Source organism: Moschus berezovskii, chromosome 25 (assembly GCF_049115385.1).
Source record: "Moschus berezovskii isolate FMDL1 chromosome 25, NW_MosBer_1.0, whole genome shotgun sequence".
NCBI classification, from domain to species: Eukaryota; Metazoa; Chordata; class Mammalia; order Artiodactyla; family Moschidae; genus Moschus; species Moschus berezovskii.
In genome coordinates, this window is record NC_142484.1 from 23,234,726 (window position 1) to 23,261,151 (window position 26,426).

Genomic DNA, 26,426 nt, shown 5'->3' on the forward strand with positions numbered 1-26,426 from the left:
TCCCAAAAGCCTTTTATGACTCCGTATTTTTCATTTTTACCAGGTTAATAATAATGTCTTTTGTTACTTATGGATGTTTTAGGGGTTGTATTTAAGAACTTATCCTGACTCAAAATAACAAAGATTTCCTCCTATGGTTCCTTTAAGGTGTTTGATAGGTTTATACTTTATATTTCAGCATATTATCCATATTGAGTTTATTTTTGTATATGGCATAGGGTGTACATTGAGGTTGACTCTTGTGGGTAGGGATGTCTAACTGTTCCATCACTACTTGCTGAAATGACTATTCTTTCTCCATTAAAACTTTTTTGCACTTTTATCAAAAAATTGTATTGAGTTAATTGACCATATTTGTAATGGTCTATTTCTGATCTCTCTATTGATTCTGGGTACCTCTAAAATCTCTGGAGAATGTTAATTTTTGTTTGTGTTATTGAGCCCATCCAGTGAATTTTCTCTTTCTAAAACTATTTTAAGGGTCTAAAATTTCCACTTTGTTCTTCTTTATCATTTCTATTTTTCTGGTGAAAACATCTATATTTCCATTCATTTCAAGACTGTCCAACTTCATGGAGGATGGTTATAATCATCACTTTAAAATCTTTATAATTCCAGCACCTGGACTGTCTTGGGTTTGGTGTCTGTTGATGCTCTTTTCCTTTGAGAATTGAGCAGATTTTCTCTTTTCTTTGTTGCTTTTTTTGTGAGTCAAGTAATTTTGAATTGTATTCTGGAATTTTGAATATTATGTTGTGAGACTCTGAGTTGTATTAAAATCCTCTGGAGAACATTAATCTTTGTTTGTTTATTTTAGTAGGCAATGTACCTGGTTAGGCTCACACCCCAAGTTGTGTTTTGCCTTCTGAGAGTGGTGGTTCCAATGTCAGTTCAGTTTTCAAAGCTTTTGCTGTATATGTCTACCCAACATATACACCATTCAGGTGTTTATCTGTTCCTTGGGCAGTGATTTATATCATAATTTAGTTTTCAAAACCTTTTCCATTATTCTTTGGGTCTGTGTTGTACAATGTGAAACTCAGGAGTGAGTCTGAGACTGGTAATAGTTCATATTCAGAACTAATGGATTTCCTTCTCCAGCTTTCTCATTCTTGGACTTTCCCTGATTCTCTCTGGCTCCCCAGTGTCCTTTTTGGCAGTCTTCTGGCTAGAAACCCACTGTTTCTCCCAGAATTTTAGCCCATGCACTTTCTGAGCACCCGTGGTGCTTCCTAGGCAACATGAAGAGAAAGAAGAGAGAAAAAAAACAGGAATCCTGCCACACTCTTCAGACCATTGGACCTTCCTTTCCCAATTTTGTGTAAACTGAGAGATGGTTGTTTGAGTTTTAGGTGCTCACACCTCTGCGGCCACCATCATGACAGTGAAGCATTGAGGTCTTGGAGGGAAAGAAAAAGAAAAAGGGATTCTCTCCCATCTCCTTTGCTTGACAAGCACCCTTTCCTGATCCTCCAGTTAGAAAGGGGGCTTCTTTTTGATTTTTTTTTTTTCTTTTTTGCAGTCCTGGTGGACAGTTGCAGGACTTAGCCCATCCTTGGATCAAAGCCAAGAGATACAGGAAAGAAAAACCAAGTAATCTCACTACCAGTTGCCCTTCAGATTTTGACTTCCCTTCTCAATCTACTTGCTACTGTTCATTTTTCAGAGTCCTCAGCTAGTGGCCACTGTGTTTTCTCCGGAGGTTTTAGCTATAATCAATGGGAGAGAGAGGCTATAATGGGCTCGTTGTCTTGATCAGCACCAGAAGTTCTGTAATGACAATTTAAATGCTGAATGATGGTCCTTCCAGAGAGTTATTCTCAAACCTAGCCACGAATTTGAATTAGCTGGCAAGCTTAAGAAGAAAATTCCAGAGACGCAGACATAGAGCACAAGTGTATGGGTACAGGGGGAGGGGGAAAAGGAAGATTGGGGTTAGTACTATTGCTACTATGTATAAAATTGATAACTTATGAGAAGCTACTGTATGGCATAGGGAACTCTATTGTGCTCTGTGGTGACCTAAATGGGAAGGAAATCCGAAAAGGAGGGACTATATGCAAACATATAGTTGATTCACTTTGCTGTATAGTAGAAACTAACGCCAATAAAAATGAAAAAAAAAAAAATCCCAGACTCATCTCTTGAAGACAGGAATCTAAGAATTTGTAAAAGATGCTTCTGAGTTTCTGATACAGTCAAACTGGCACCAGTTTTGGGGGTGGGGCTCTCAGATTTAGGATCTGAGCTGGAAGTGTGAGAAGCCCTGGATGAGATGATTTCTAAGGTCCTTTTCAACCCTGAGATCCTCAGGCTCTATGTTGAGAATATTCCATTGAGAAAGCTGCTTGTTAAGGGAGGTGCCTGTCTGTCAATTTCCCTCAGATACGTAACTGTTGCTCTGGATCACATAGGTCGTCTCAAATAATGCCACAGAACAGACCAAAAATACGTAAAACTGATAGGCAAAATCAAATAGTAATACCAACAGGAAAACGAACAGACTTTCAACCTGTAAGATGAGTTTCATTGGAAATGAGAACTTCTTGTAATAACAGCAGTAAAAAATTCTCAATCTGCTTTATGTGGTGTTAGGAGGGGAGACCATGTATTTTCAGGTCTGAGGATTAGTAGTTTCATTAAGTGGCTCCTTTTCTCTCTAGGATTATCCCTTTCCCGTATATTTGACAAACTTCTTTTGGTTGAGTGCAGTTTCTGCTTATGTGCTAGGAATTGCTAGTGACTTTCAATTTGCTTTTCATAACACACCTTCAAAATTTATTTCTAAGGGACCTCAGAAATCATTTCCTTGGGCTTACACCTCTAATGATACAAGAGGAAACCAGGCCTGCACAGTTATGTGTCTTAATTAGGGGGTCAGAGCTGGGGCCAGAAGCCAGCCGTGGGCTCCCAAGCCACGTATTTTCTGTCTGACTGAGCTGAGGCAGGTGAGATCTCGGATGCAAAGTCTCCTGGCATCGTAACTGAGCCGGCTCAGATGCTTCAGTGACTAAGTTACATGCAGTGCATTTGTAAAGGGCACGTTGACCTAAAAATGCTTTAGCTCCTGGATTTGCAGTTACGAAAATCTTGGCAACCAAAATGAGCCACAGTTTATAAAGTGCCAACATACTGGCACATCCTATTCTCTGCACACTGGGCACTAGACAGCCCTTGTTCACCTCTGGAACTCCCCTGACCCCATTTCCTTTTAAATGTGCTGCATAGTGTTTTATAGTCAGGTTAAATCAGAGAAGCAGAACCTCAATAGGAGATATATATATATATATATATATTTTTTTTTTTTTTACAGGAATTAGACCTTGCACCATTGTAGGAGGAGCTGGGAGAATGAAGGTTTGAAAGGGTGAAATGGAGAATCAGGGCTGGCACCAACCAGACAGTCCCAGGAGCCAAGCACTCCTCTTTTGGTGAACTCAAAAGCATAGCCATTACATGAAGGGGTTTTTGTGAAATGGTGTTTTGGCTTAAGCAGCTTGGTACAGCATTAATCACTATAGGTAGGGAGCCTAAAATAGAAATAGCTGTCATGCTTTGAGAGTAATGTTCCTGGCTCTGTTCTCATTTGTCATGAACGATCTGGAATTGGCCAGTTTCACCACAGTCTGAAAATGTGTGACAGCTTTAGTGTGACAGAGCACTGGGACATGGGGCCCTGGCATCAGAATAGCTTTGTCACTGGGCTGATCTGCACGTGCATGCTGGCTTTGCACACTTACTGTGGGATTGGAGCTGTACTTTCTGAAAAGCTATGTATTTGCTTTCTCATTTGTAAATGGGGCCCGTAGTAATCACCCCATAATACTGATTTGGTGTAGGTATACTAGTAGATGCTCTAATAAAAATGATTCCTTTTGTTTTATCCAGTTCCAACCTTTCCCCTAGTACATCTAAGACATATACTATTTCTTAGAATATCTCCATGTAGGAATGAACTTATTGTCTAATTATTGGATTTTGATCATGAATCTAGGTATATAATTTATATTCAGCATTCCTGGCACTCCATCATGTCCCAGATTCTTAGTATCAACAATTTTGGATTTGTATCAACAGTGAAAGGACCACTATTTGGCAAGAGAAACATCTGATGAAGCTCATGGACTTGACCCCACAGGAGAGAAATAGAGCGCTCTGTAAGTAGTTAGGAATCTATTGACTTGGCTTATTTATTTTTGAACTTTTTATTTTGTTTTGGGATATGGCCAATTAACAATGTTGTGATAGTTTCAGGTGACCAACGAAGGGACTCAGCCATACATGTACATGTGTCCATTCTGCCCCAAACTCCCCTCCCATCCAGGCTGCCTCATAACACTGAGCTGAGTTCCATGTGCTATATAATAGGTGCTTGCTGGTTATCCGTTTTAAATATAGCAGTGTATACATGATCATTCCAAACTCCCTAACTATCCCTTCCCCCTGGCAACCATAAGTTCATTTTCTAATTCTGTGAATCTTTCTGTTTTGTAAATTAGCTCATTTGTATCATTTCTTTTTAGATTCCACATCTAAGGGATGTCATGTGATATTTCTCCTTCTCTGTCTGATTTACATCACTCACTGTGACACTCTGAGTTCATCCATGTTGCTGCAAATGGCATTATTTCATTCTTTTTGATGGCTGAGTAATATTCCATTGTGTATATGTGCCACATCTTTATCCATACCTCTGTATTGACTTTGTTTATAAAAGTAAGTGGGGTGACATCAGCTCCCCTGGAATCCTTCCATTTTCCTAGATTAGGAGAGATTCATTATTCATGAAGTTAGAAGGAAAAGGCAAGTTGAAGCTGATATCAAAGTTGGAGAAAGAGAACCAGAAAAACAGAACTTGAAAAGCATAATTATTCTTTAGCCATTAATTTTAGGAGGATACAGACCGATATATTTGATAGCCCTTGGGGACATTACTGTATTATAGATGCCCAGAATTGTTTGTTGAATTTGAATTTAATAAAATAATGCTCATGAACTTCTAAAACATGAAGAAAAGTCTTAGTTATATTCAAAGTACTCTGTTTAGGAATATGGAAATATTATCATTTTAGAAAGACTTTAATTAGTAGTAACTAAAAAAAAATTTATGCAGGATAAACTTTTAGAAGAGTCACAGAGGATATTTTATTATCGAAAGTAGGATAATTGGCATTGTTTTACCATAACAATGCTGAGCATATGGTAAAAATTGAATAAATGCTTTTTGGGGGGGGGAATGAAACCTGAGATTGAACTAGAATAATGCTTTTAAAACAGAAATCAGATTATGCAGGGCAGATTGGACTCTGAACTTAATTCATGGAATATGGAAGATTCTCTTGAAATCTCTCAGAAATGTAGTTAATTACCTGACTGTTGAAGGACACTGATAATATATTCCCTACCTACTTTTCTACAAATGTTGACAATCACAATAAATCTAATTTAGTTACTGATCCAACTGAGCAAGTAATTGACCTGAATGCCCTCAACAGAACTTTGAGATATAAAATCACTCTCTATAAGTTGATTAAAAGGTTGACACTTTTTTTTTCAACCTAGAATAATGATAATTTTCTTTCCAGCTTATCTTTTATTTTAGGTTCTCAAGATTTAAAAACTACCAGTCAGTGGTAAATACAGTAAAGAGTCTGCAGTCAACCCATACTCTTCAGTATAATTAATAGGATTGCTTAGGCAGCTTATCTGCTTAAACTCTGAAAATCTCTTTATCCTTTATCTGCAGAAACACTAATCGCTTGAAAAGGACAAGGCTGAGGAAAACTTGTTTTAAAGCTGGGTTTAAACAATTTTTTTTTCTGCAGCAAATTCTGTTGCTCTAATTCCCTGGGTTACTTGCATCTCTTCTTCATACTATCTCTACCCTCCTGGGTATTTTGAACAGCATGTTGCATTCATTTGAGAATATGTGAGTTGCTTATGTTTTCTGGTGAGATAAGCATTTCTTAAAGTGAAAATGTAGTTGCTCAGTTGTGTCCACCTCTTTGCGCCCCTATGGACTGTTACCTGCCAGGAATTCTCCAGGCAAGAATCCTGAAGTGGGTTGCCATTCCCTTCTCCAGGGGATCTTCCCAACACAGGGACGGAACCTGGGTTTCACGCATTGCAGGCAGATTCTTTACCATCTGAGCCACCAGGGAAGCCCAAGCATTTCTTAGGGTCTCTTCTACTCAGCCTTTGGCTGGATTTCACCAGGCCCAGGGAACAGGGAACTAACTGGTCTGGGAACTGGGATACGCTCTGAGTTTCACTCTGTGATTTGATAAGGGTCCTTTGTTTGCCAGTCACAGGTGTGATCAGTAACTTGCAGCAAAGGAAATTTCTTGGAAGGATAGCAAAGATGTGCAGAACCAGCGGAAGACTGAAAATCAGGTTTGCACTCCAGCAGGTGTCGTGGCTTTTCCAGAGGCTGGGAAGCAGGAACCCAGCGACAGTCTTGCGGTGGGGACATAGTAAGGACGCTACTGCAAGGATGGAATGAATGTCAAATTCCAGGGAGGTTGGTTCCACTGGGTGACAAGCCTGCTCTTAACTCGATATGGGTTGGGAACCCGTTACAGTCTGCTGGGCTCCACCCAGTAATTCCTTAAGAGGAAAATTAGGAGGCAGTTTGAGGAAGAAATTTCGTGCTGGGCAGGAAACTTTATCCACACTACTATCTGGCATCTTTAAAGTTGCTTCCAGCTTTAAAAATGGAGAGTGATTCTCCCATGAAACCCTTTGGGGTTTCCATGTCCCAGTGATGTTTGCTCCTATGAATGCCTATAAAACCAGTGAACAATAATAAGATAAACAGGAAGAAGACATTTAGGAAGACCAGTGGGTTATGTAGCTGTGTTGGTTATCTACTGCTGCATGACAATATCACTGCAAACTTAGTGTCTTCAAACAGTGTGATTTATCTCTTAGCTTCTGTGGGTCAGGAGTCTGGGAATGGCTTAGATGGGTTTTCTTATAAGGCTGTAGTCAACGTGTCATGGCTGAATATTCATTGGAAGGAATGAGAGTTGGACATGACTTAGCAACTGAACAACAATGCGTATGAATAACAGATACACTTTGCTATACACCTGAAACTAACAACATTGGAGGTCAACTATACTCCAATAAAAATTAAAAAAATGAAAGAAAATCTTCCTTCTTAGCTGGACTTGGTTGTTCAAACAAAACGTATTTGAAAGGGGTGAGTTTATAAACATTCAGATTACCCTGAAATGATGTGCCTGGTTCTCCTAGAGCTGCTGGGCACACATCAGGAGGCAGATGGGTCATAAATGGATAAAGACATGGGTTAAGTCCTTGCATAAACTCACAGTGTGACCCTGGGCTTGCTGCTTGAATCTCTGGTAGCCTCAGTGACCTTGTCATACTAGCTTGTAGAGATAATGCCTTTAAAATGTGTAGGGTGATGCCTGGCATGTAGTAAACATGCAGGAAATAGATATTATGATGATCCTTTAAGAACCCCAACCAGAGAAGGTGCGTGTCAATTCTTATAGTACAATTCGTCACATAACCAGAGGATCAAGAAAATGCATGCTAAACACATTGTAGCTCATTCCTTCTCTTGAAGCTCATGGAGGGTTTGATGCGGTAATTCCTTGTGTGTATAGGATTCGAAGTCAGAATCCTATTTGCCCATCTCTGGAGCTGGGCCATTTGGAAAGAGGACTGTAGCTGCAGCTCCTCTTCTGTTGACAGTGGGAGATCCGGGGTGGATGCTGGCCAGGCCAGGGCAGGGCAGGGAGCACCCAAGCTCCCACCTCTCATTTCCAACCTCCCAGGGTGTGGTGGAAAGCACACAGGGCTAAACTGGTTGTCCTTGGCCAAGCAGCGGGCTTCTCTGAAGCCATCTCATTTCTGTAAAAGTGGAGCCATACGCAGGATCAAAAGAGGGGAAGAATATAGGGGATAAGCTTGGCATATCTAAGGGGAACCAGGATGCATGCTCCATACCAAGACTTTCTTCCAACAGGCCAAATGAAGATGGTAAATACATTTTAGAAAAGTTTTAATTTGAACAACTTATGATTAAAAATACATTTTATAAATAATTTTTCCATAGACTTGATTAAGGATTGTTGCGAACTTTACAAAAAGCCATACTGTAACAACAGCGGAAAGAAATTACAAAAAAATATAGCTGCAGTCCTCCCATTTAAAAATACATTATACATCACAGCATTTTCTTTGTGCAAAGTTGAAGAGAGTGCTGTGTTAGGCCTGTCACAGGTTCACCCAAAGGGAAGTAAACTTTAACACAGTTACTCGACATAATAGGATAGGCACAGCTGAAAAAACGAACCCCTGCCCCCAGAAGTTAATATATCTTAGTTCAACATTTTATTTTGTAGGACTGATGGCTGAACTTAGCTTAATACAAATATATATTTATATGTCTGTGTGGATATATATATATATTTAAGTATGAAAATAAGTGTCTGTTTTGCAAATAAGTAAACCCTCAACGTATTTACAGTATTTTCAGAGAATGTGTTCTCCAAATCAGTCTGAGGCTATCTTCTCTGTTAAACAACTCTTCAGAAGATTAAATGAAGCCAAATATGTCAATTAATGGACATCCTCCGTTGAGACTTCCAGTTTTCGCTGTGGGACGAAGAGAGTTCCTATGGAGGTGTGATTAGCACCATCAAAATCTATGCAGGTGGAGCCTCTTGGCTTTGTTGGTCCACCTGGAGTGCGGAAGAAGCTTTCGGCCACTGGCTGGGACCCTTTGGGTGTCACAGGAACAGGCTAATTGGAAAGACAGGAACGGAGAAAAGTCAGACCCAGACAGACAGGTACATGTCCTGGCAAACTCAGCAGAGTGGACTGGAAGGATGTGTCACATGATGGGAACCTCGAATGCCCTGAAATCTGCTCAGTGAGCCTGCCTGAGTTTCACACTCTCCACTACTTTTGTTAAGGGGAAACAAAAGTCCATGATAACCCCATAATCTGGACTCCTTGAGCACTCCTGCTGGATTTACAAGGCAGGCAGGCCTTTAAGCATTTCCTTCTCATCCTTTCCTTGTCCGAAAGCAGAAGTGAGTCTCCCATGATACTGACATTTGGGACTTAAGAACTAAAAGAGAAAAAAACATCAATGAATGGACACCGTCTCACCTGTTGTGCCCCTGTCCCTGCAAATGATTGTCCATTTGTTTGGTTCTGGCTCAGGATGGATGCGTCACACTTGGTGGCCCTTCCTTGCTGAGTGCCTGCATTTTCGGGTGTGACGCTAACAGCCTCTATTCTTGGCGACACGGCAGCAGTTCCGGGTGCAGGGCTGGCGGACACCTGCACCCCAGGGGAGATGAGGCCCAAGTGCTGCAGGGTGAAGTTTACAATGGCTGAGCTTGGGTTCTGGATGGGAACTGGGTGGCTCGAAGAGAGAGCCGGGCTGTTCCCGACAGGGACGGCTGCCATGGAAGTTGGTGAGACCATTAGCTTCAAAGGTGTTACATGAAAAGAGGGAAAATTAACAGCAGTGAGTTCAGATGATGTCACTGGAATAACACCTGGAAAGAAAAGGCAGGAGAATATCTTAAAAGCACAGGCATTTGTCCAAGAAGTAAATAAGGCTCAAGTGAGCTTAAGAATGACTGTGTTTGACGGATGTTTTTAAGTACACTGACCTGCAATCGGGGAGCTGTAGATCCTGTGATTTGGGGAAAGTGTACCTGAGTTTTCATTACTGGAAAGAATGGACTCTACCCCCAGGGTTGAGCACTGGGTGAGAGGGATTAGGTATCCTGATGGGAACAACGTCTAGAAAACAAAGAGGAAGGGTTTATTTGACACACGAACACAAAAAAAAACAATGGAATCAGTGACTTTATTTTCTTGGGCTTCATAATCACTGTAGATGGTGACTGCAGCCATGACATTAAGACGCTTGCTCCTTGGAAGAAAAGCTATGACAAACCTAGACAGCATATTAAAAAGCAGAGACATCACTTTGCTGACAAAGGTCCGTATAGTCAAAGCTATGGTTTTTCCAGTATGGATGTGAGAGCTGGACCATAAAGAAGGCTGAGCACCAAAGAATTGATGCTTTTGAACTTTTGGTGTTGGGGCAGACTCTTGAGAGTCCCTTGAGCAGTCTTCCTGGGTTTGCAAGGAAGGTAGGCCTTTAATCACTTCACTCTCCCATCCTTTCCTTCTCCTGAAGAAGGCGCTCAGCCTTCTTTATGGTGAGACAAGTCAATCTTAAAGAAAATCAATCCTGAATATTCATTAGAAGGTCTGATGCTGAAGCTCCAATACTTTGGCCACCTGATGAAAAGAGCTGACTCATTAGAAAAGAGACCCTGCTGCTGTGAAAGGTTGAAGGCAGGAGGAGAAGGGGACAACAGAGGACAAGACGGTTGGATGGCATCACCGACTCGATGGACATGAGTCTGAGCAAGCTCTGGGAGATGGTGAAGGTCAGAGAATCCTGGCGTGCTGCAGTCCATGGGGTTGCAAAGAGTCGGACACAAGTGAGTGACTGAACAAAAACCTCTTCTGGGACAAATATCCCCTGGTGGTTGTTTGTCTCATCAGACCAAAGGCTCCAGTGGTTTTAGCCACGGGCAGGCCCGCTCTATGACTCTGTGAAGACAGTATCCCTCCTTCCCATCCCAACAGCTGTCCTGAATAACCACATATTTCTTAAATGCTAGCTGGGGTCTTAGAAAGTGTCCTAAAGTTAGCACTGAGTCTGCTTAAGGGCAAGATTTACCTAGCACCCCCCACTACCCTCAATGTCCTAAGTCCGCTTCCAGACTTCTTGGTATGATGTGGTGCTGTCAGAACAAGCTGAATGCAGCTGGACACCGCAGTGGCACTGCTGTGTTATTATCTGATTGTTCTTGAGTTATGTGGGATGGTATTTCCCAGAGACTATTCTGAGGGACCCTCGTTCTTTCTATGGGATGCAAACAGGTACAACTTGAATCATAGTTAAATTATGTTTGGGGAAATGCTGAATTCAACAAAGGAAAATGGAATCTTTATGACAGAATTTCTAAGGGACTTTCACGATGGCATACAATGTGAATCTCCAAGAGAGTGTTCATCATGTAACATTTCCCAGGCTATTCAGCAACTAAATGTTTGGTAGTATTGGTATTTAAGGGAAAAAAAAAACAAACATGTTAAGAAATGTTGATCTAGAGAAAGGGAATGTCGAACCACAGGCCCAAAATATAGCCTCTTGGCTGTTTTTGCAAATAAAATTGTACTGGAACATAGCCATGCCCATTTATTTACATATTGTCTGTAGATGCATTCCTACTTTTTAAAAAATTTTTACAATGGCAGAGTTGAATAGGTATAACAGAAACCATGTGGTACACAGAGGCCAAAGCATTTACTCTCTGGCCCTTTACAGAAAGCTTCGCTTGTGGCTCAGTTGTTAGAGAATCCGCCTGAAATACAAGAGACTGCCTGCAATGCAGGAGATGCGGGTTCAATCCCTGGGTCAGGAAGATCCCCTGGAGATGGAAATGGCCACCTAGTACAGTATTCTTGTCTGGAGAATTCCATGGACAGAGGAGCCTGGCAGACTACAGTCCATGGGGTCGCAAAGAGTCGGGCACGACTTAGTGACTAAACCACACAACCTGTACAGAAAAGTTTGCTGACTCCTGATTTGGAATAAAGGAATTATAGAACTATAGATCTTTTCCCCCCTAGTACTTTAGGTTCCAACGATACCAAGCAAACACTCTTATAATATACGAATGAAAGGGCAGGGTACCAGGTTTCAAAAATGACAGATAAGAGAACTGATTAATTCATATTAGATATCCAAATATCATGCAGAAAAAGCTTTAGGGAATAAAGTTACATTCCACATGGAAATGGCCAGAGTGGTGGGCTGTGTGTGTCTGCAGCACACCTGCTCATCACGGTACTTTTCCAACAGAGCCTACATGGGTGGCTGAGCCGCCTGCAAAGTCTGATCGGTTTTACAGGAACAGGACTGGTAAAAGCGAAAAGCAGCTCTTGTAAACCAGAGGCCCACCCTTCATCTCCCTGCAGATCTTTCTTCTCACCACTGTCAAAACAACGACCTATGCTTTGATCTAGCTGTTAATAGGTCTGGTCAGAATCCCCAGTGCTAAGGGGTACCACAAACTTTCAATTTTGTGTCTTAGTTGCTTGGTTCTGTTCGATATCTTTACTAGCAGATTCCTTGAAGCCTGCAGGAATAGAGAATTTTCACGGGGTAGATTTAGGTGTTTTACCAACGGCTGCTCTTTGGCATCTTACAGTACAATGTTTTCCGGTTTAACTATCTTCAAATCTCCAGCAAAACTCTAATAATAATTGCTTTTTCTTTTCCTATAAACTATATTCATCACAAAATTGTTTCATCTATAATGCCAATCCCTTTTTTAAAATTAGAACTATTAAAGTAGCAGGATGAAAATAATTTGACATATTGACACTTGTACGTCTTCTCACCCAGACTATGCACCAGCACTCCTACCCCTCTTCCGAGGACACGATCCTCTTTTGTTTTTGCTATATTTCTCACTATTGACTGCCTGATACGCTTGTGTTTGTTTGTATACTCTCTTCTCTCCACCCCTAGAAGTGTAGGTTCTCAGTAAATGTGTGTCGAATGAATTCACATGTGAATCTCTCCCTTTCTTTGTTCTGTTCAGTCCATGCTAAAAAGAAATAGTCAAAATGAAGTCAGACATGAAAAAAAGGAGCAGGGGGTGTGAGGAATCTATCCAGTGAAAACCCTAATCCTGAATTACTAAGTGAGCAACAGGAGACCATTATTAAATCATACCCATTGCCCCAAAGAGATTATAGACCTCCCAGAAAATCAAATCAAGCTGAAGCCTTGTGATTTTCCCCCTAGCATGTGTATTAAATGCAAAATGATACTATGCTAAGATAATGGATGTTTTGAATGGTTACCATGAGGCCATCCTCAGGGAAGATCTGACAGACGCTAAAGCCTCCTTAATAACAACAGTTACAGATAATAGCCTTCAGCTTCTACAGTGCCTTGAAAGGATCACACACCCCTTTATATATACCATTATGTAATAAACTCACTTAACCTCACAAAAACTGTAAGATGGCCCTGGGGTAAGTGCTCAAAAGCAATCATCCCCAAAGGCAGGTGCTGATTTGATCCAGAGCACCAGTGCTTCATACTCAGTAGACAATCAGGAAAAATTGGCAGAACAAATTCTTTATAGATGTGGGAAAACAAGATGGAGAGAAGTAAAATAACCTGAGTTAACAGCAGGGAGAAAATGAGAGATTAACTTCTGCTTCCACGTTTAGTGATGTTTGTTTATCTGGTGATGCTGTCTTTCATATACAATTGTCCCGAGAGTGGAAAACGAGATAACGTATGCACCTAACACTTCTGCCACCTAGTATGTGGGTAGGCAGCCAATACATCCCGAATTAAACTCCAACCAGGAAAAAAACTGTCTAGAACATCAAAACATCTAGAAACCAATGCATCAAATACACCTAAACCCTGCCAAGCTAAGTCTGAGTTTTCTATTTGCACAACATGGAGATTTTGGTTTAAATTTGACGTAGAAAGTAAAAACAGGGGGGAGCCATTTCTCTGCTAGGCCACAGATGCTAATTACATGACGTCAAACAAATATTAAGTAATGACTCAGAAAGCAGGAGTTAGAGGAACCCTATGCGTCCATCCATTCATTTGGGGCCACATCTGCTTGTAAATTATTTAAGACTTTCATGGCAGGTGTTTGCATTCCAGTGTGGGACAGAGAAATGGACTTAAGGACAGCCACCCACAGTGCCTTAAAAAAAGAGCAGATAATCCCTTCCTCCAAAGGTTAAAAATGCCCCTGCCGCCATCCCAGTCAGGGGATTAGCTGCCTGAGGCCTTGTTTGGATTATGGGACGCTAAGGAACAGTTCCCTGTTTTCTGGGAGACTGCTCTTTGCTCTGGTAAATTTCACAAGCCAGCAGAGTCCCTCCTAATTAACTGGGGAGTACGTAAAACTTTGCGCAGTTCAAGGTGGTACTTACTGTGGAGGCATTTTCAGGTGCTTTCAGGTCTTCTTTAAATTTCTTTTTGGAACCACTGTCCTCGAGCATGCTCACCCTCTTGGAGCCTTTTTCTCCAGCTGGCTCCCTCTCTCGGTTCTTTGCACCTTGTCTTTCCGGCCCTGGCAGCAAACTTCCAGGCCTGGTGGATGCACTGGACTTGAGGGCGTCACTGTCTGCATTCTCGCCAGTGGCATCAGTGGAGTCTTTGGATCTCATAGCGTTAGAAGAGGTGGTGGGGCAGATGGTGGGGCTCAGGCCTGGGGGTGGCGTTATAGTTTGGGGCTGGGCAGGCTGCAAGTAGATGGCATATGGTGGGCCCGAAGGGGTCTGAGGTAGGATCACGGGCACTGCTGGTGACAGCGCGCTCGGGAGGAGGGGGAGCACCCCCAGGGGCTGGATGAGGGACGGTGCCGTCATCTCTAGCTCAGCATTCGCTGGAGTGTCCAGAGGGGCCACTGGTTTGCAGTGCCCAGATCCTGCCAGCTGTACTTTCACTTTCTTTCTGGGTTCACTAAAAGACAAGATTGAAACATGAGACAATGGAAACACATGTTCTCTAAAATGTTCTACCATTTTAGATTGCCTCAGATTGAAGCTACACTTTTATGAAACTAGCAGATAGTTTCTGTAATGATTCCATATTATGAGTTACAGAGAAGATTCTCTCACCAGTTTCCAAGGTTATTGCCTATTCTTACATGAAATAAGTAATCCTAATGATGCAATGTAAAGTAATGCATCCTGTTCCTGAAGAGCGTTGCCCACCTACCTTGATTGCTCTTCTAACTGCATTTTGCAGATAGCTGCGAGCTGAGCCATTTTGCTTGGGAAAGGTGCAGAATTCTGAGTGCTCTCAGCTGGCAAAAGAAGAAGGTGGGGGAGGGAGTTGGTCAAAGCAAAAGAATGAATCTTCACAGGTGAAACACCACTGAGGTCAAAGGAACAGAAAACATGCACTGCTCCCTCCCCCAAATCACACAGCAATTAAATGATAAACCCCATGATTCACATTTTATCCTTTAATTCATATGTAAGTTGGGCTTCAAGTGTGTTTGGGACTATGCAAACAAACAATTCTCTAGCAAGTCCCGAGGGATCAAGGAAGCTAAAAGTCAGATGAAGACGGATTCTTTCAAGCAGAGCCCTGACATGATAGTAAACATACCTTTGTGGGTTTTGATAGGGCTACTGGGAGCAGAATTTATCTTTCTCCGGTCACTCTCTATGCTCTTTACCAGTTTGATGAGAGATGGGTGTCGAGTGAAGTTTGGTTTCCCACGTGTGGAAAAGAGGTTTTTGGCACAGTTCTCTTTTGAAGACCGCCTCGCTTCCAAATCAGAGGCAGCAAAAGGAAGGACTGGGCTGAGACCTGAAACAGGAAAGGGCAATGTGTTAAGACATGAATGGCTCAGCCTCCTTCTGTGGGGTATGAGGTCAGTGCGTGCGCGCTCGCTCGCTCAGTTATGTCCACCACTGTGTGACCCTATGGACTGTAGCCCGCCAGGTTCCTCTGTTCATGGGGATTCTCCAGGCAAGAATACTGGAGTGGGTTGCCATTTCCTCCTCCAGGGGATCTTCCTGACTCAGGGATCGAACTGGCATTTCCTGTGTCTCCTGCATTGGCAGACGGGTTGTTTACCACTGAGCCACCTGGGAACGGTTCTAAAATGATTTCAGATTAAAGTGGCAACAGTTATGTGCCTACTATGTGCCAAATACCATTTCAAGGGCTTTACCTAAAAAAACCCTGTTAATCTTATTCTCAATGAATTCTGAGATAATAATTCACTTTAACATCTCTGAAAGACTTTGTCATCTTATAACCAGTGGTGTGCTCTCAGGGTGACTGTCAGTGGTTTTTATTTCTTATTGAAATAATAAAACATCGGGTATCTCAGCATCAGTGGAGACTTCATCTGATGAAATAGGGTGACCCTCCCTGCTATGGACTGAATGTTTGCATCCCCTGCCCCATCCCTTCTCCTCAAATTCACATGTTGAAACCTGATGTCCAATGTGATGGTACTGGGGCCTTTGGGAGATGTTCATGAGGGTGGAACCCTCTTGAATAGGATTAGTGCTCTTACAAAAGGGACTCCACAGAGCTCTCTAGTCTTTTTCCACTATGTGAGGTTACTATGAAAAGACTAGAAAAGTCTAGAAAGTTCACCAGACACCGAGTCTGCCAGCACCTTGATCTTGGACTTCCCAGCCTCCAGAACAATGAGAAGTAAATATATTGTTTATTATCCACCGAGTCGATGGTACTCTGTTGTGGCAGCATGAACAGACTAAGACACTCTCTACAACTCAGGCAGGTACTTCTCAGGAAGTGCACCCCCAATTCAGAGACATTTCAGACATTAACTAACTGGTTCAGGGTCTCTCAGCTAGAAGAATGTGGGCCTGGGATAGGAACTTGATCAGTCTATCCCAGAGCCTGTCCTCCAAATCCCTGTACTGAAGGACCTCTCATTGAGGTTATATCCAAAACCAGAATAACCTTGCAAAGGCGCTGTCATTCTTCCTACTAGGGGTGAGGAAACAGTCTTAGAGAAGTCACCTGCCCAAGGCCACACAGCTGGAATATGTGACAGAGTTGGGACTGGAACCTAAGCTTCCCTCTGCTTCCGTGGCCCGTGTTCTTGCCATCTTCCAGAACTGCTGTGTGTGGGGTCTTGTTAGGACACAAAATGTAAGAATCCCAGAGTTGAGATGGAGACAGAATATTCATTCTGGAATGAATCCATTTCATATTCTCTACATGCACAGGCTGTTTCAGCTTTGTCAAATTCTTTTACACACAGATTCTACTTCTTACACGGGAGCTATGGTTACGGACCTTGAATTGCTGATGGAACCAAGGGCCAAACTTTCTATATTGGTGCTCATCTTTGTCTTTTCAGTCACTTATATATATGCTCTTCCCATGTGGGAGTATGGGTAGGAAGAAAAAGGAAGAATATTTCCAAATGTGCATTAATTCAAAGTAATGAAGCAACGAATAAAAGGAAATAAATACATACCACTGGGATTTGGACTGATTTCTGGGCCTGTCCATTTAAAAGCTGGTTTTCGGCCTCTTTCCTCTGTAACGTGAACTTTCTTGATAAGATCCAGGCTACTCAGAACATTAGCTATATCATACAACCTCCTAATTTTTGCTGGGGGAAAAAAGTATATATATCGCTTAATGGAATAATGAAAGATCAAAGGACTTTGCTTCCTAAGGACTTCATGTGTACAGTGTACACTCAAAGAGCTATCCTAACCATCAATGTCAGAGAAAAATGTGACTTTTCTTGAGTTATTCTAGTAATACTGCTTTAATGAAACCAAAAAGAGTTTTAAATATTGAGACTCAATTACTGCTGATACTGGATTTTGAAACAAAAGCACATGTTGAAAAAGGAAAAATGACTCAATGAGATCACCCTATTGGGAAACATGTTACAGATTTTTTAATAAAAAGTTACCACTGCTGGGCATCTCCTAATGAGGATTCAGAATTTTAGGAACAAATAGAAATAATCGATCATAAATGTACTATTTTCCTGCTTGTGATAGTTTATGAAAATAAATATATTTAATTTCATAAGCATGGAAAATTTTATACCTATCAAAATTTATAAACATTTATACTGTCCATATTTATATGCAAAGCATAGATTTTCTAATTCTATAAATCTTACATATCATGAAAAATTCTGTTACAGAAGTCTGCCTTTATTTCAGCTTGTAGTACAAAGCTGCAAATTGAGCCTCGCCTTCACAGCCATGCCAGAAGGTTCTGAATTCCCTAGGGATTCAGCAAATTACACATTTGCAGTTCCTGGAATAGTTTCCAAGGCTGTGACTAACCAGTGAAATAGAGAGCTGAAAGCTGGTGACTCAGAGAGAGCAGGCAGCCCATCGGTAGGACTGGGATGTGCTTTCTGAAATGACAAATCTCCTAAGCCAAATGCTAGCCTTACTGCCTTAGTCTCTACTCATTTGTCTTTATGGAGACACCATCAAACTGGAGGTGTCTCAATACTTTCATGGGACCAGTACAGCTTCACAAGGATGGGAAGGGGTCTGCATGACACCTCCCAGGCATTCCCCTGCTATGCCTCAGGATCACCAGTCAGCCAGTCCCCTAAGTGATCCATTTCCAGGCCAGCCTAATGCCCTGCTCGGAGGTCAGCTAATGCCTTCAACACTTTCTCTCTGCTCCTCTGTATGTGTGCGTGGGGCAGTTCCTGCAAAGTCTTTTCTAGAGGCAAGGGCAGAGCTGTTTTAAGACTCCAATCTATGATTTCTTCCCAACAGAGAGCAGATATTCTGGCTAAAATCATGTTTTGTTTTTTTTTCCATAGTGAAATCAAATAGTTTTATTTAAGAATTGGAAATAGTTAGTAGCCGTGAAAGAAAATCCAATATTTAAATAAACATTTCTACATGTAAAAAGAAGAGCAATTACTCTGTTAGGTTACTCTCCTCGCTTAGCTATGGGACAGACTCTCAGGAGCAAGCCCTTGGGACCGCTCCTGACGGTGGTCATCCTCACACAGGACAGGGTGTCAGGCTTTGGTTTCAGGGCAGAGAGAGCAAGGCTTGCCTACCATGCTAGACAGGCTGGATTGCCTGGCCCAGCCAAGTCACTGTGGAAGCAAACTGTCTAAGGCCGTTAAGTGCAGAGAAGGGACACCGTAAAACCACTCTTTGAAAATGTCCAATCCACTGTGCTGCAGGTCACTTCTGGAGACAGTGTTAGAAGTTATTTACACCCTCAAATATGAGAGTCAGTGGAGAGAACAGAGACTTGGGTTCCAGCCCCACTTTACTGCTTATTTAGACTTCAGACACTGTAAAATGGAGACAATGTTACAGTATCAAGTGCGGTAGATAAATCAAAGTGTCAGGTAAGAGTAGCTATATGCATATCTTTGAATCCTACAAGGTAGCTCAAGCAGTATCTTCATGAATTCTGGGGAGAAGTGAAGATACAAAAGCCTAACTAGAGATGATCTGTTTATATAGCCGAGTAGGTCCAAAAGTCCAGGGCAGTTGGGCGACTTACTTTTAAACTTGCTTTTATCCAAATCTTCTACGTGGTCCTCCCCAATCAAAATCTTGGCAGCAATTTCCAAGCTTACTATCTGAGGCGTTGACACCAAAAACAGCATCACAAATTTTTGGCTCATCACTCTCAAAGACTTGTCTTTGCGGCTGTTTACAGAGGCTTCGGAAAAGGAAGAGGATTAGAGAATTAAAATTCATGAAGGGACAGTGCTTTCGAAAGTAACAAAGCTAAAAATACTGCAACCTGATCCCACGGTTGACATGCAGCATTTTCATACGAAAAGCAGCAGTAGCTTTGAGCTGGGTTCCCTAAGGAACCTGGTCTCTAGACCTCTGAGAGGTTCCCTGCCACCTGAGCTTTCCGACACCAGCTCTCTCACCTGCCCGAAATTCCACTCCAGGGAGTTCGACAAAGCACATGTCTGGGTGTCCATTTTGGCCAGTGCTTGATTTGATGATGGGATCCTCTATACTGTAACTCTTACTGAAGTCAAACTCTTGTTCATATTCTTTCTTTTTGATCATCATAATCTGCTCAGCGTACTTATTCTCCTCTCCGACGCTTTTCAAAGTCCCAAGGGTCTGGTTGAGGTTGTGTCGTCCATGCCAAGTGTACCTGTTTTTGGCGAGCCGGCTCACCATGTGTAGACTTTCTAGGACGTTGACGATATCATAAATGCGTCGGCGCTCAACATCTGCAGAAAACAAGCAAGGGCACCTTACTAGGATCAGATACTGTCATGCGCATAGAATCAAATACCTTTCTTGTCCCCAGGGATTCCTAGTCCATAGGTTCTGGATTAAATAACTTTAGTGGCTCAGATGGTAAAGAATCTGCCTGCAATGTGGGAGACGTGGGTTCGATCTCTGGGTTGGGAAGATCCCCTGGAGGAGAGCATGGCAACCCACTCCAGTATTCGTGCCTGGAGAATCCCCATGGACTGAGGAGCCTGGCGGGCTACAGTCCATGGGGTCACAAAGAGCCAAATACAACTGAGCGACTCAGCACAGCACATGCTAAACAGAGTATGAAGATGAGAAAGGCATGTCCCTGCTCTCAAAGGGTACAAACAGTTAATATAAATTAGAAAGGTGACGTTTATTGAGGGTCTTTGATGCATCATACAGGTTTAGGAAGATTTTACCCTAACTTGTGAGGTAGGTGATTATTATCCATGCTTTTATATTTAACAATAGTCTTTACTTTTACACAAAGCAGTACAAAATGAGGCAGTTCCTCAAAGGGTGACTTGGAGCTAGAAAAACCATCCTGAGTGTGAAGGTTAGTGTTAGTTGCTAAGTCGTGTCCAACTCTTTGCGACCCCATGAACTATAGCCCACCAGGCTTCTCTGTCCATGGGATTTCCCAGGCAAGAACACCGCAGTGGGTTACCATGGTGAAACTTCTCATTATCCATGCGTTAATGATGATGAGATAAGAGGGTCAGGCTGGCTAAGCTGCTCACCCTAAGGCACAGAGCTAGTAAGTGGCAAAATCGTCTTCAGAGCTCTAAATTCCACACCCTATACTCCATTTCTTACATTAGTTCCCAACACACACACACAGACATGGCCGTCATATGATGGGTACAAAGCGCTGAGATTCCTTGGTTCCTGGAACTTGCCAGAGGGCCTTTGTGTGCTAGTCTGTTCCTTCTAGCTGGAATCCCTCTCCCAGGTGTCCTCATGGCTCCCCACCTCTATTCTTGAGCCCTTGCTCAGATGTCACCCTCCTAACAAGGCCTGACCCAACTACTTAACTTAAAATGAAGTTTAAAATTAGAGAGCTCACTCTTAGCACCCTGGATTCCCATCTACCCTGGTCTGCATTTGCTTTTCTTTCGCACACATTACCTTCTTACATCTTAATTACCCACTTATTATGCCCTTTGCATATTGTCTACTGTCTCCACTGGAAAGCAGGTTCCACAGGAGCAGGAACTTTGTTCTTTCTGTCCACTGATGTTATCCCAGCTGCTATGACATTGCCTGCCACATAGTAGGTAATCCATAGGTACCTGCTAAATTAAATGGTACACCCTCCATAGCTATAATGAAATGTATGTGAAGAGAGGAATCCAAATGGCATTTCTCAAAGTTGATATGTATAAACATGTATTAGAAGGGTAAAATTTTCTTCACGGGGTGATAGCTATATACTAAAATATCCTGTATATCTCTTCAGATTCAGGTCGTAATATTTTCATGACTCCAAAGGTATCCTACATTTGCCACGGATTCCTCTTTTAGCTCTAACTAGATTTGAGTCCATGAAGAGAGGAGGAAAAGAGGGCAGGGGGATGCAGTAACTTTTGGCAAACACAAAACATTCAGAAAGTGCTGAATGGCAGAGAGGGCTAAAGCCTGGCTCCCACGCCCAGAGGCCGATCCTCATGTCCACTGTGAAGAAAGCATTTGGCAGCCTGGCTCCTCAATGAGAAACAAGATGCAAGTTCAGAGTTGTAGCTATTTGTGAAATAAGTCAATGAAACATTGTTGCCTTACGTTAGCGCTTCAGAGCTTTCACAGTGCAGTCAGAGCAGTCTCCATTGTGATTTTCTGTTTCTGTTTTGAGACTTAAATGTGACTGGGAACTACATGCTGTTATTCTGAAATTAACAGGGCTTGACAGATGGATAATTTCCGGGTGGTCTTGTGTCATTACAAACACTGGTTAGAAGGAGCTTGGGTCTGAAGGACTCAGTCTGTGAAGTGCCTTTAACGAGGGACCATTTCAGAGAGCTCTTTGCATACTTACTAAGTTCTTCGGCTACTTCGTCAAGACAGATGTCATTATTCACAGCAGGGTTGGGATAGTTAGGGTATCGAGCTAAAAACTTATGACACAACAATCCTAAACTTTTCTCTTTTCGACTGGGTTGGGATTTCTCATATTCATCTCCAGAGAAGTGTTCCTACAAAGAAAGATGTAAATAATGTCTTATTCAGAAAGATTTATTGGAGGCATTAATGCTCAATGACTAACACTTATATACATAGTTTGCTTCAGTGGCTGCAAAATTGGGAAGATAAGTGGGGAGAAGCCAGGATAAACTGCTTGAAGGGTCTGAAAGGGACGAAGCTCATAAATAAGCGACAGGTTCAGATTTCCTAGAGCTGTATTTGATGGGGTCCAAACCTTTCCAGCGCTCTGACTGGGGTGATGCTTTATACTACTCGTGCCTGCTCAATAGCCACCCCCCTCCCTGGCTCCCCAAATCCCCCAGTTTCCACCCAGTCCTCTGCAAACAAACCTACATGTAAACAATCTTTGACCTCAGGTAATCCGTTTCTGTTGTCAAACAAACCCCTTTTCTGATCCCTGTCGCGGATCTCGGGGCTCACGGCACTGATGAGCATTTTTAGGTTGGCTGTTGGTGTCCACGGTTCTCCCTGGGAGATCTCCTTGGGCTTGGTGGGTGTGGTTAAAGGGCCAAAGTCAGGCTGGATCTCCGCCAACACTATATTTGCTGCAGTGGATTCTTTCAGAGGTGTTTTCATTAGTCCCCTTTTATGTGGCTCGAAAAAGAGATTTACCTGGTTTAAAACAAATAAATTATTAAATTCAGTATAAAAAAAAGATTTATCAGATAGTTTTTGATTCTAAGAATTGTATAAATAGAAATAGTACTTAGGAAACATGCTCAGTGAGGTTGTAGAGATGATTAAATTAGTGACTATATTCCAATGATCACTTTGACATTTGTCCATAACAACTAAATTCCCCATTTTTAATTCTGCAACAATGCATGGATTTAAAATTTTCATCTTATGTTCCAAGACTTTAAAAAGAAAACTTTAAGACTTACAATTTAAAAATTTTTATTTTGAAATAATTTTAGATTTAGAGTTGCAAAGATCCTCCAGAGAGTTCCCATATACCTTTTACTTAACTTCCCTTAATAGAACTGATAATTTTAAGTGACCCCAAACTCCTTGGAGTGACTTTGACTCATGACACTGTAATAAGTAAAGGTCTCCATTCACCTGTGTATACACCCAGCACAACAGTTGCATGCAGTGGGTACTCAGTAAAATACCACTGAGGAAGAAAAGTCAGAGAGACAAGGAAACAAGGGCGAGGGCTAGCCTGTGGTCAGACTTGTTAGCAAAATCCACTGGGGAGCAAAATCCAGAGTGGCTGCTGCTGCTGCTGCTGCTGAGTCACTTCAGTCGTGTCCGACTCTGTATGACCCCCTAGACGGAAGCCCAACAGGCTCCCCCGTCCCTGGGATTCTCCAGGCAAGAACACTGGAGTGGGTTGCCATTTCCTTCTCCAATGTATGAAAGTGAAAAGAGAAAGTGAAGTCGCTCAGTCGTGTCCGACCCTTAGCGATTCTGCTCATTGAATATTTACCCTTTTCACTTTACAGATGGAGAAAATGGAACCCAGAGAAGTAAAATTAGTTAACCCGAGACCACAAAGCTGGTTCCTGGCAGAGGCTAGGCTGCCACTGAGACATAAGAGGGTAAATTAACAGCAGTTCATACTTAAGATTGCTGCTGCTAAGTCGCGTCAGTCATGTCTGACTCTGCAACCCTATAGATGGCAGCCCACCAGGCTCCCCCATCCCTGGGATTCTTCAGGCAAGAACACTGGAGTGGGTTGCCATTTCCTCTTCCAATGCATGAAAGTGAAAAGTGAAAGTGAAGGTGCTCTGTTTGACTCTTAGCGACCCCATGGACTGCAGCTTACCAAGGCTCCTCTGTCCATGGGATTTCCCAGGCAAGAGTACTGGAGTGGGTTGCCATTGCCTTCTCCACATATCTAAGACTAAAGGAGACTATGTTTCTTCTACTTTTGGCCACTGGTGACTTCACACATTCTCGCCATCTGTATCTATTCTAAAGAAAATGCTTGGGATAGCAGGTAAGTGCACCGAGATGGTACACTTGAGAGGTTCTGATCCAAGAACAGGATTTTTCTCAGGGCTGCTGTCCTTTGCTTCTGACCATCAGAAGCAACAGCAGTTCTCTTATTTGTTTACATCTAAAATTTTTAGGAAATTTGCATACTTCATTTTTTAACCCTATCAATATTTAGAAATCAATCAAGATATCCCCAGTGACAGTGGCCCCTATAGTTAAAAGAAATTGGTGATTTGGTAGAAAATTATCTTAACAAGAGGTCCAATGTCAAATCATGTCAAATGCCCCTTCTGAATTCTTCTCAGAAATACCATAAAGCAGCTAACAAATTTTATTATTCTTAAAAATATCTTTTCTCTCTACTTATCTCTTTGAAACTTCCACCAAATCACTAAAAACTAGAAATTTTAATCCTGGGTAACTTTACCCCTCTTCAAAAACTAAATTTCCCTTCCTTCTAGGTTTTTAATAGAGGTTAACCAAAAAAGAATGTGGCCTTAGTAAGATGTTGGATACTGAAAAATTATGCATTAAAATCAGGATAATGTTGCATTTAAAACTGCAAGGATGAATATTGAAGCTACAAAAGTACCTTTTCGTTCTCCATTCTGTAAATTTCTCATACATTTAGTTTCTTTAAAAATGAAAAATCTGGAGTTCTTTATCCTGATGGTACAAGTGGTCCAGGCAGTCCAATTAAAAAGTTTAATATCCTTAAAGAAAAAAAGAAAGTAAAAAAAGTTAAGGAAAAATGCAGATCAGTTGAAAATACCTTTCAATACGGGACGCCACAGTCTGCTGAAACAAAGGCTAAGGTAAAGAAAACGGACCAACTACACTTAAACGTTTTATTCCCGACCGGAGATAGCCCCAAAGGGCACAGAACTCCCATCAAACGCCCGTAAATTACTTCAGCAAGCCGATCTGCCGTCAGTAAGACTTCAAGCAAACCACAGAAATTCCAATGACAGCCCTTGCCCACCTTAAGAGAGGGCAAATCATTCTCCGGACCCCACCGAATGGACTCCAGCGAGCACGAGCACCCACCTGTTCACAGATCAGAGTTCCGGACTCAAACGCATGAGCCCAGGTTCCGGCTAAGGAGCTACAACTCCAAATATCTGGATAAAAATCTACATCTAGATGCTTGAATTTCTCCCTTGACACACACGTGCATGGGATCAGCAGCAAAGTCTTGGGGAAAAAGCTTGATAGGTAACTTCCAAATTCAGTCCTTAAGCTCCTGGGCATTTAAAGAGCGCCTTGCGATTAAAACTCGTTTGTTTTTTTTTTAAGACTTCCTTAAAGATGCGACTTAAAAAAAAAAAGTTATGTACTTGTTATTCAGGTGGCCAGTTCACGCCACAATCCTGGACCCTACCATGGAAGGCTGCATTTGCTCAGCAAGGCAACCAGGTACAGTCGCCACCGGCTCCCGCGCCCGGCGCGCTTCCCCTTGCTCCGGGCCAACTCCCCTCCCCCCTGGGCCCAGTACGCGCGCCGCCAGTCAGGCAGTTCCCGGACGGCATCCTCGCGGTTTCTAGGGCAACGATTCCCAACCAATCAGAGCGTTGCCTGCAGGCCTGCGATTGGCTGGCGGCGCCAGGGGCGGGTCTGGACCTTCCGCCTTCGATTTAAAAATTTGGCGCGGAAAGCCATCCCGTGGTCGGCGCCGCCCCTTGAGCTGCGCGGGGCTGGAGCGCGGGCAAACCCGCGCCCGGAACCACGGCGTCCCCGGCCCTCCCCCTCGCTCGCCCCCTCCCCTCTGCGCGGGATCTCGGCTCCTCCCTCCACGGCCCCCGGCGGAGCGAGAGGCGGGAAACGGCCGCCGCTGCCTTCCCGGCCCCTCTCCCGGTGCCAGTGCGGCCCGGCGCCGTGCCCCTCTGCGCCCCGCTGACCTGTCAGTTCACCTCACACTTGGAGCCGATGGGGGCTGAGCGGGGACGCCTCTGCACCCCTTCCCCGCTCAGGCCCGGGAGCCCGCGTGTCGGGCCGTCAGTCGGTCCTTAAACGCCGCGCTGAGGTGGGTGCCCGAGGGAAACTCCGGGACCGGGACTGGCGGGCCGGCGGGCGGGCAGAGTGGACGTGACCGTCCAGGAGCAGTCAAGCCCCCGATTTGAAATTAACCCGCTCCCGGCGCGAGCCGATCCCGCGGGCGGGGAGGGCCGCTCCCCTCCCCCACGCCCGCTCTTCCCGGCCCCGGACCACGCGCGCCAATCCGAGTCTCCAGACGGGAGCCGGCGGCGAATCAGGGTGCAGGCACCGCCCTCCGGTGCCGCCTCCACGGCAGAGTTGGGGGAAAAGTTCAGAAAGTTTTTTTGGGGGGGCAAACACCCCCTCCCCTTGCTCAAGGTTGGGGAATTAAGTTTAGTCAGCCGAGGACACGCGGGTTGAGACGCGGGCGCTCCGCGATCCCCATCCTG

General features: G+C 43.2%; 1 protein-coding gene across 2 annotated transcripts; it reads right to left on the reverse strand.

Annotated features, from left to right (window-relative positions):
* Positions 1-8,044: 8,044 nt before the first annotated feature.
* Positions 8,045-26,024, reverse strand: E2F8 (E2F transcription factor 8). Of its 2 annotated transcripts, none has more exons than XM_055415061.2 (13): positions 25,902-26,024; positions 24,596-24,716; positions 22,393-22,671; positions 21,893-22,049; positions 19,515-19,829; positions 19,133-19,294; positions 17,097-17,234; positions 15,236-15,439; positions 14,840-14,927; positions 14,050-14,581; positions 9,660-9,792; positions 9,148-9,542; positions 8,045-8,775 (listed from the first exon to the last, which is right to left on the reverse strand). In XM_055415061.2, exons 2-13 carry the CDS (start codon positions 24,608-24,610, stop codon positions 8,593-8,595), a joined length of 2,601 nt encoding a protein of 866 aa, XP_055271036.2. In that variant the 5' UTR covers positions 24,611-24,716; positions 25,902-26,024; the 3' UTR covers positions 8,045-8,592. The 2 variants fall into 2 exon arrangements, with proteins under 2 accessions (XP_055271036.2, XP_055271037.2); XM_055415062.2 differs by lacking the exon at positions 25,902-26,024 and adding an exon at positions 25,051-25,435.
* Between the last annotated feature and the right edge of the window lie 402 nt (positions 26,025-26,426).

Coding starts and splice junctions, on each gene's coding strand:
- E2F8 (XM_055415061.2), bottom strand. Junction 22,050..22,392: donor AGGTCAAAGATTGTTTACAT/GTAGGTTTGTTT, acceptor CTTTCTTTGTAG/GAACACTTCTCTGGAGATGA. Junction 14,928..15,235: donor CCCTATCAAAACCCACAAAG/GTATGTTTACTA, acceptor TTCTTTTGCCAG/CTGAGAGCACTCAGAATTCT.